General features: G+C 40.1%; 1 protein-coding gene across 2 annotated transcripts; it reads right to left on the bottom strand.

Moving 5' to 3' along the window:
- Positions 1-316: 316 nt before the first annotated feature.
- Positions 317-9,468, bottom strand: zc3h12ab (zinc finger CCCH-type containing 12Ab). 2 transcript variants are annotated; one of them, XM_081712808.1, is made up of 6 exons: positions 9,258-9,468; positions 7,040-7,414; positions 4,390-4,529; positions 3,500-3,734; positions 3,127-3,227; positions 317-2,754 (listed from the first exon to the last, which is right to left on the bottom strand). In XM_081712808.1, exons 1-6 carry the CDS (start codon positions 9,338-9,340, stop codon positions 1,901-1,903), a joined length of 1,788 nt encoding a protein of 595 aa, XP_081568934.1. In that variant the 5' UTR covers positions 9,341-9,468; the 3' UTR covers positions 317-1,900. The 2 variants fall into 2 exon arrangements, with proteins under 2 accessions (XP_081568934.1, XP_026880035.2); XM_027024234.3 differs by having other exon boundaries at positions 7,040-7,599; positions 9,258-9,390.
- Positions 9,469-9,692: the final 224 nt, after the last annotated feature.

The raw sequence follows: 9,692 nt of genomic DNA, 5'->3' as shown, positions 1-9,692 counted from the left end.
AGTCAATCAAATCTACATGAATAATTAAAAGACTGCTTTGCCCAGCTACCACCTTATGTAGCAGTGTGACATAACTAGGACATCACCGTCTTCTCAAATATACAGTTTTCACACAACAAAATGGAATTATGCAAAAATCATATCCTGGTATTCAGCCCACTGAGGGGCATGTAGTATTTTGGGGATTTAACTAATTTCTAGTACATAATGATGCATTCTCTCAATATTTGAAGAGCTATATAAATATTTTGGCATGTAACACAATAAATGTCAAACGATGTAAGTTTAGGGATCTAATCAACAGAAAACATACATAGCAAATTTACATATTTTATAATAGTTTATACTGACATATGTTTCACATATTACAGTAGGTGCATAATCAAATATGATGAAATAGCAGTTTTTACATTATTGTTTTTATATACTACCTGACCTAAAATTCTTGTGATGTTGCTCTTTGCTGGCAATCTGAAAATCTCTGATCAACATAGTAAAGACCACATGTAATCTAAAAGAAATAGCTTTTAAGGTTGAACTACATGTGTGAATCAAGCATAATATCTTGGTCTGAATAGGGCCTATATATTGCTTTCCTTTCTTATCCTACTGTCACTCGCAGCCATCCTGATTTACAGTTGTGTTGTGGAATTCAGAACGCCTGCTGGTATTCATGCAACAGAAAGGTCATGTTAGTTACACACCTTTGTGATTATGTAAGGATTACTTAATTCTCTGCAGCATGTTGAGCAGGAAAATACTCAGAACCCACAAGGTGTACTCGCATCTACCTTTTTTTTTAAGGACTACTGTTAATGGCACATGGTGCCAACAGAAACCACACCCGTCACCTTAGTCACATATTATCAATGCTCATTTAGCAAAAGCTACTCTAAACCAGCTAACCATCTTGAGAAAGATAAGTATCCCTCTCAAGATACAGTGCATTTTTAAACCTAACACGCACTGTGTAACAACTGTCACTGTAAATGTGTCAAAATGCCATGCAAAAGGAAAAAAGCAAACACTTTAAACATAAATAAAGGAAAAGTTATACCATAGTAAAATATGACATTCTGTGCCAACATGCTGGTAAAGCAATGCAGCCAGACCTGAAGACTAGGTAAAACTCTACAAGCTCTTGGGTAATGCATCTAATAATACATCTACCACAGGTAAAAGTACATGCAGGAATTCTCCATTTTATTTCAAAAGTTCACCATAATTCACTTGTTGACAAGTAAACTAAATGTAATATTTTAGGGGGGAAAGGATTCTTACTAGAAATATTTGTCAAGTATTATTTCTACAACAGCATCAGGATGTTGAGATTTTATATGTATTGTTGATAATGCCAAAATAGTCTTAAATCTGTGAAATCAGATTTCTTTAAGTAATATTTTTCCTTACACACCGTGTATTGTCCTCCATTTACTAGTTTATACAAAAACGTGCTGTAGGGCCATATCTTAGCACAAACCCATTGTAGAAAAGGGCATCAATCTGTGCCCATGACATATTAAAAGTCAGCTTTCTGGAGTATTTAGACAGCCATTTTATAGGATTACAACCGTTCTATAGGATTATAGCCATTTTATTGGATTTCAGACGTTTTGTAGGATTATAGCCGTTTCATATTACAGCCATTTTTTGGATTATATCTGATTTAGTCTGGAAAGTTGTGTGTAACAAATGTGTAACAAATAATTAAAAAAACAAAAACAATTACACCTGAAAATATGATAACTGCAGTGCCCTGTGGTTAAAATGCAGCATTAGCAATTTCCAACTCTTGTTTCTTCCCTTAGACACACAACTCTAGCATTTACAACAGAGATCCTTTCATTCCATTGTCACCTAACAATAGAAGCAACATGAACCCAAAAATAGCCAGCAAAACTCACAAAACACCCCCATATGACTGAAGGTTGACAATCTCCACAGCCAGTTCCACAGGTTCCATCAGGTTTGGGAACATATCCATGGCCTTGTCCACAAGCCTGACGTTAAAAATAGCCATGAGCTTCTCACGGACCTGCTCTCTCTCTAGCTGTGGAGGGAAAGCAGTGGGAAGGCTGCTCTGATGTCTCTTCACCGGGGAAGAAGTTGGGGTTCCGCTATATGAGTGATATCGAGGTTGGCAGTAGGAGGCTGCACCTGGGTTTTGTGAGGTACCCAAGCCAATGCTGTGGTGCTGGCAGCCTGAGCTGGAGCTCATGGACTGATCTAAGAAGCAGCAGCTGCAGGACTGGCTACCAGACCTCCGGCCAGCCCGGGGCTTGGGCTTCCAGAGCTCCCCTTTGCATGTGTGCTCATTGCGGCCACTGCGAAGCTCCGTGCAGTGGCACTCGTATGAGCCCAGCCCGGAGTCCAGGAGCTCCTGGGAGGAAGTGTGGGTGGAGTCCAGGAGCTCCTGGGAGGAAGCATGGGAAGAGTCCAGCAAGTAGTGACCCAGCCGCTCGCGCTTTTGAAGAGACTTCCTGTGAGCAGATCGCAGCCCACTCTTCAGTACCGGCACATTCTCGCTGGTGTGGCCACTTTTGAGAGGTCCGGTCCGGTCCAGAACCAGTTTCTGCTCCAACACCTCCTCCAGAGATGTGGAGTGCGCAGACGCCAAGCCTGAAGAGGGTGCTCTTTGTGGTGACGCAACTGACTTGGCTTTCTCCCTCAGCTCATCTGCCAAAGAGCGTTGAGGCTGCCTGGCACGCTCAGGGTGGCTGAACTTACACTTGATCCCATATGTGCATTTCTTACCTGCCATCAAAACAAAATAAGAAAATAAGTGATCAATGTTGATATGCAAACAAGCAAGGAAATAAAGAGAATAATCTATAATCCACTGTAATTGACCTAAATATACTCACACAAAACAGCACCAAGTTCCTCAAGGCAAAGAATCAGCAAGTTATCATTCTTTATGCACTTTTACATTCCTGAACACATATTTCCATTTTGGCTTGCAAGCACTTGTTGGATAATTCTACAGGGTTAAAATATTTGCATAAGGAGCTGCCAGTCCAAGGAGCAGGAGAAGACATGCCGACTCAACATAAGGACAGGGAAGCAGGAGAAAACATGCTGACTCGGTGCAAGGACTGGGAAGCAGGAGAAGGCATGCTGACTCACCGTAAGGGCAGGGAAGTCTCTTCGGAGCTCGTGGAGTCTTGCGCAGGAAGTTGTCGATAGTAGGTCCGTGTCTCCCAAGTGGGTCATCTGGGGGCATGAACCTTTGAAAGTGCCAAAGCAAGGTGAGCTGAATAACCCTTCTCAGACTATAGGAGGTAAAATTAAAAGGTGTGGAATTTAAATAAAACAACCTTTCTAAAAACATCAATCATAATTTATACTTAAAGAGGTTAAAGGACTCTGTCATTGTCCTGCAGGACTAAGACACATTAGTAAGCAATTCTATAGCCTACACTAGCCTGCACTGCTTCAGGCTAGACCTCCCAAGCCAAGCCCACCAAGCCAAGCCCAGCAAGGTTTGCAGAGACCTTACTTGTCATTGACAAAGGAGAACATGAGGAGCCTCTCCTCGATGAAGCGCTTCCACTCAGGATTCTCCGCCTGCAGATCACGGTAAGTGTCGTTGGACACGATGATGCCGTCCAACTCAAATGCCAGCTTGACAATGAAGCGGTCGTCGTAGCAGACCACCCGCTTTCCCGCTACACGCCGCGACGGAGTGAAAACCAGGATCTTTCTCCTCTCCAGTTCCCGCAGGATGCGCTGGTCTAAGGAGATCAAGCCGTACCAGCACACATGCAGACACGTTTTACCCACTGACTTCATGTCCAGCCTTTGAAGATACAATGGCATCTAAAAAAGGAGGGCAAGATATACCTTCCTACCCACCCATGGAGAGATTCCACAGTCCATCTATGTGTAGATATGAAATGGCAGTTGTTTTCAAAGATGAATTTCATGCCTTCTACACTACGCCAGATTTACATGCTGCAGATAGGTGCCATGCTTGATGACTGGGCCTAAAACATTCATTTATATTACAAATGTCTAGATCAAATTGGTCAGCTCTGTTAAACAGGCTATGGTTTTAATCTCATGTGTTTTAGCGTCTTATCTTCATCTCCCATATCTCCTTCTTTTAGGGGTGTGATGTTCTTCAGTTACATATTATTAAGGTGTCCACCCAACCTATACAGCACTGCACTTCAAAATGAGCTCAAGAATAACATGAAATGTAAGGTGCATAAGTGAGTCTCTTTAGTACAGCAAGGATTGGCAGGGTTTGTTGTTTGTTGAATTATGAGTAGACGTTCACCTAACTGGATGTATTGTAGTGTTTAGAAAGAAGTGGAGAGTATTACATGGAATATCAACAACCACTGTGACAAGCAGGAAGTAAATTATGAAAAACATTCCTCTCACCTGTGATTGGTACATCTGGCCTGGGTGGCTCCCGCCTCCAGGATGGCACAAAAACAGTAAGGTCTGTGTGGCCTCGGTCCAAGAAGTACTTCACTGCTAGCTGAATTCCTAGGCAGGAGAAAACTTCCTTGTTTCCATGACTGAAAGAGAAAGAGAGAGAGACAAACAGAGACAAAGAAAGATGATGGTAAATTTCTCTGTTAAACACTTTCACTGGCAAGATCTATCTAAAGTGGGGAAAGTAAAAATGCAAACATCATCTGAAATCTCAAACAGCAAAATCTCAAGTGGAGTAGAGATATGTTACCTTAGTGATAAAGTTGGTCAGTGGTGGTTGAGACAACTTACGCTACTGACGACGATGATGGTGAGTGTGGTTACGCGACAAATTCAAAGACATCTCTCTTCCAAAATCCATTTGAGAGAACGTTGCTGAGTAGCTTGCTAAGATGAGTGGTTAGCTAGCTAGTCAAGTTGTTTTTTGTTGTAGGTTTTCATTTATAGTACTAATGAATTAGCAAGCTAGTGAAAACTAGGATTAGGGTAATCTAAATGTAGTGGCATCTCTGGCGAATTGAGCTTGCTAGCATTCACTAACTGTTAGCTGGCACCTTGTTAACGTTAGCTAAGATAGCTGTGTTTCAGTGGTTTTAATCCACTGAAACACAGCTAATTTAGCTAACGTTAGCCAGCTAACAGTTAGTGAACGCTAGCAAGCTCAATTCGCAAGATATACCACTATATTTTCCACTCAAAACGTTGTTAGCTAGGTAGTGAACTAAGTTAACATTACCTAACAGTTAACTAGCTTACCCTAACCCTAGTTTTCACATTAATAACAGTTTCACATATCAAAGTGTACAAGTTAAAATTCTTAACTCCTACAGGGATTTTAAAGTTGCTCTAACAAACGTGTGGAAGCCACATAAACTAATCTACAAACAACCCCATCTAGAATATTTTTTCACCAGCTGCCATTAGCCACAGGCTATATTATTACATCGAGATATGCCAGAGATTAACTGTAACTCTGCTAAACTGTAAGAGAACCACAGTACAGTAGCAGGAACCCAACCGCACTGAGACGGCGGACACACTATGTAATCAGGCCGGCTCTAGCTACGCTCTCTATCTCTGACAGCCCATCAAGTGTCCTCGGGGAGGGCCCAAGGGCCTGATTTGCATAGAAGCGGAATTTGCATACTGGGGAGATGGTTTGCGGCGGAGTCTGCCAAGGCACGTGAGCAGCTGCCAGAGGGGCTTCTGGAACCATTTTCAACTGCCCCAGTTAAAACTAGCCAACCAGCAGAATCCAGATTAACTATGGCACAAAGGTAGCAACCTGATATCAGGATCCCAGTTAGATGGGATTTTTTTTTTTTTTTTTTTTTTTTTAAATGGTCTTTAATATACTGTAAAGTTAATAGTCATCATTCATTTTTTTACTGACTAAGCAGAGGTTTTAAAAAATAATGCCTCAGTATGTGATGGTTTCTTTAGTATTCAAACGCAACGTTGAATGCTCAACAGGTTTTGAAAATTTTCAAAAGTCTCAAGAGGAACTGTTTCAAAAGGTTATGACAGCCATGCACAACCATGGAAAACCAGCATCAGGAAACAGGAACAACATTCATCAGAACAAGTTCATGAGCAAAATAAGGCCTCAGGAGTTAAAAATGAATGCACCGTATGAATTTCACAAAAGTAAAAATCATAGTGAGGATGTTATTCAGAATCTGGTTCTAACTAAAGCAACAGTATTGCAGTAGCCATCCACTGGGGCTTGAGGTAATATAACCCACGTAACTTACACAGTATATACAATACAGTCTAAATACACGTTTTGTTTTTTACATTAAAAAATTTTTTTTTACATGCCTTTGACCCGTAATGGGACATGGTTAGGGTTAGTATAATGCGGCTATTGGTTTTAAAGGAACCAATGAAAACCTTTTGAGAGGCAGAAGTGGCTTACACATTGTTACTATCTATAATCAGTTGCTGAAATCATGTTGAAGTCATTTACCAAATACCAAAATAAAAGGAAGTTATTCTGAAAAACTCAGTCAAACGTAACTACTGCAAGCTACTGCCAGACTACTGGTAACCTGCAAATGACTATCCAGTTCATGCAGAAATCCCATTAGTCTTGACTGACAAGTAAGGAAACCATTATAAAAATAGGCACCATAAAATAAATATAAAATGATAACATATAAAAATGGGAATCTGCGTAAAGAGCCATTCGAAAAAGTTTTCTTCCAAAAATCCCTATTATGAACTAAATGGTAATTAAAAAATGTTTTACTATAAAGTAAATTTAGCTCATTACTACATTATTAGTTACTACATTATTGAATTTAAATAAAGTAATTGTATTTCATAATAGATAGCTTTAAAAAAAACACATCTATATAGATAGATGTAGATCTGCGCATATATATATATATATATATATTGTGTGTGTGTGTGTGTGTGTGTGTGTGTGTGTGTGAGAGAGAGACATTTGTATCTATTGTTCCCTTTTTATATTCCTTTTTGCTGATTTAAAATTGGCACAAAAAAGATATTTAGATCATTGAGTACTGGAAGCTTCAAGTGTAGTGAGAGAATCAGCCCCAGAGGTTCATGGGATAGGAGGCACACTCACCTCATGGCTACATTGCTGCCGTCGATCACGATTGGTCTGAGGTCATTGCTATTGCTGGCAACTTCCTCACGGTCTGTGGGTGAGGGCAAGGTGCTTTTACAGGGTGCAAGACTGCCATGACCCTTGTCAGTGCCGTTTTCACGAGACAGTAGTGCCGTTGAAACATGGGGCTCTTCTTTCTCCTCTGTCTCAACCCCTGCCTGTATCAGCTCCCCCAGTATCCTGTTTGTGTCTTTTTGGCACCCTAGTTTCATAAGTACAGCCCGGACTTGGGCACTAGAGAATCCCAGCTTCCGGAACTGATCCAGCTGTGCCTGGAACTCAGAGCCCTCATTTGTAGGCTCCTCCTCTGGGCCAGTGTTGCTCTGGTGCATGCTACCGTGATAGGGAACAGACATTTGGGACAGTGAAGGTGAAGATCCCCATGCGTCCAAGTCCATGTGGAAGGAGGACAGACACAATGTGCAGTGAAGATCAGGACATGCATGCGTTTTCAAAACACAGGCCAAGGCAGGGACGGGAGCAAACCAGTGGTCATCTCCCTCAAAACATGCTTGTTCCTGTAAATCAATTAAAATGTAATTAATTAATTAAATGTGTGTGCCATTAAGTCATTCTTTGGGATCCTGTTCAATACTGCAGTGCTATTCAAAAGGCAAATCTGCTGACTTTATCTCTCATTGGCCATGTGTAATATGGCCTCTATAATACTTTAACTGCTCAATTTAACTGATGTATTAATTGCTATAATAATATGCTTAATCTATCTAAGCCATTAATCACACAATTTTCAAAACATAATCTAATTTTGAATACATGTAACATCAGATCACAGTGAAATGAATGAGACTGTTTGAGGTTATTAACTATTTCAGCCTCGGCTTCCTCAGAAATCCGCATACTGTATGCGATTGGAACAGTGACTTACTTACTCCTTGACTTCATAGTTATAACCACGGAAAATAACATTGCAGTAGAAACTGACCTGTCACTGGACATATAACCAAGATCCACACACCTTCTGCTACAGAATGGTGTTTCCATGCTCAGTAAGGAAAGAGCTTGGGTCCTTCTAACTGTCTGAATATTAGCATTTGCTGAAATGAACTGGCATCAGATACTGCATCTAATTATCCTCTATAAACATCTCTCACATGTGAGGCTGGTGTCATTTTCTAAAGAAATCTTATTTCTGTCAATCATATTCAAAACAACTTCTGCCCAATTCCAACAATTATGTGTCCAGAGGACATGTGGCCGACCCTGACAGACAAGCGCACATGAGCAAAATGGGGAGGGCAAAACCTTTAGATTGAGGGAGAACTATGTTTTGAACATATCGACACTGACACGTTACTCCAATAAAGGGTGGAAGCTCCCTCAATAGTTTGTGTACGCAGGCAAGAAAAGATATACTGCCTTTGTTTCACTGATAGTGAGTTAGAAGTGAAAGCAGACAACAACAAAAAACAAGTATTGGTCAAACTTAAAGAGGAGTAGAGTGAAGAAGCATAAAAAATGATAATTTTTCTGTTCCACCAGATCCACCTGGGTTCCATCACTTAGGAAGGGGTTCTTTAAAATTGGGCCTGTAACTGTGGCAATTGCTTAGCTATTGTGCACACACTATCTGACTATTTAAATGCATTGTCTACTATAAACAGTTAGTTGTTCTAAGAAATAGGTACAGGGCAGATTTATCCTTCAACTTGATTTTAAAGTCATCCTTGTTACAAAAGGCATTGTCTTTCCATTTTTGAGTAACTCGTCCTTTTTTGTCTTTTTTGTTTGTTTGTTTTGCTACACAAAAAAAACAACAAAAACCAAAAACAAAACAAAACAACAGCAACAGATTTAAAGGAAATCCCTCACAATTCTCCAGATAAATAATGATCAGGAAGACCAATGCTGGAGTCACACAATATAAACCCATGTTTCGAACTGTGAATATATGATAAAAATATAATCTACTGTAGGGTACCTGACATAGGTTTATCAGTGCACATTTAAAATGAACAGACAAACATGACGATAATCATAATTAATATAAACATACATATACATTACAAATACACATATACATTGCAAATTACAAAGAGACATACGCACATATACATACATACGGCGTAGCATAGTATGGTATAGCGTTAGCTAATGGATTTAAGATAAAGTCTTAAATACACATAGCAAATATGTGCGGATGGAACACTTGACTTACTTGGTTTCAGAAGTTATAGCGAAGCAAGTTAATTTCACCGTAGAAACTAACAAGTCATTGAAGATGTATAAAGCAAAATCCATAAACTTTCTGTTATGACTTGATAATGTATCTCTCCCTCTCTCTCAAACACACACACATAGAGCACGGAGTGCGCTTCTCTCTTTATAACAGTAGTTGCGGCAGTTTTCGAGGAGCCGTACTTCCCCATTGCTCAAAACCCAACAGCAGTTTAACGGCGTTGGAAAACGTCATTAGCTCATGTTCAGTGGCAAGACCAGGAAGTCTAAGTTCCCTCTTTACTCTTATAAAAAGGTCGCGTCGCAATTTTTGGTAACTTAAGTGTCTTATTTTTCTAGATTTTCCTGAACACTTCATATCAACACTTGTTATTGGACTGTTGTGATTCTCAGGAAAAAGCCTCAGCCTTGGCGT

The sequence above is a fragment of the Electrophorus electricus genome, chromosome 4, assembly GCF_041902795.1.
Source record: "Electrophorus electricus isolate QZ-2024a chromosome 4, ASM4190279v1, whole genome shotgun sequence".
In the NCBI taxonomy this organism is placed as follows: Eukaryota; Metazoa; Chordata; class Actinopteri; order Gymnotiformes; family Gymnotidae; genus Electrophorus; species Electrophorus electricus.
This window is presented reverse-complemented; position numbering and strand designations above follow the sequence as displayed.

Coding starts and splice junctions, on each gene's coding strand:
- zc3h12ab (XM_081712808.1), bottom strand. CDS start 9,340: ATGGATTTTGCTTTATACATCTTCAATGACTTGTTAGTTTCTACGGTG. Junction 7,415..9,257: donor GCTATAACTTCTGAAACCAA/GTAAGTCAAGTG, acceptor CTATCACGGTAG/CATGCACCAGAGCAACACTG. Junction 3,228..3,499: donor TTCTCCTTTGTCAATGACAA/GTAAGGTCTCTG, acceptor GCACTTTCAAAG/GTTCATGCCCCCAGATGACC.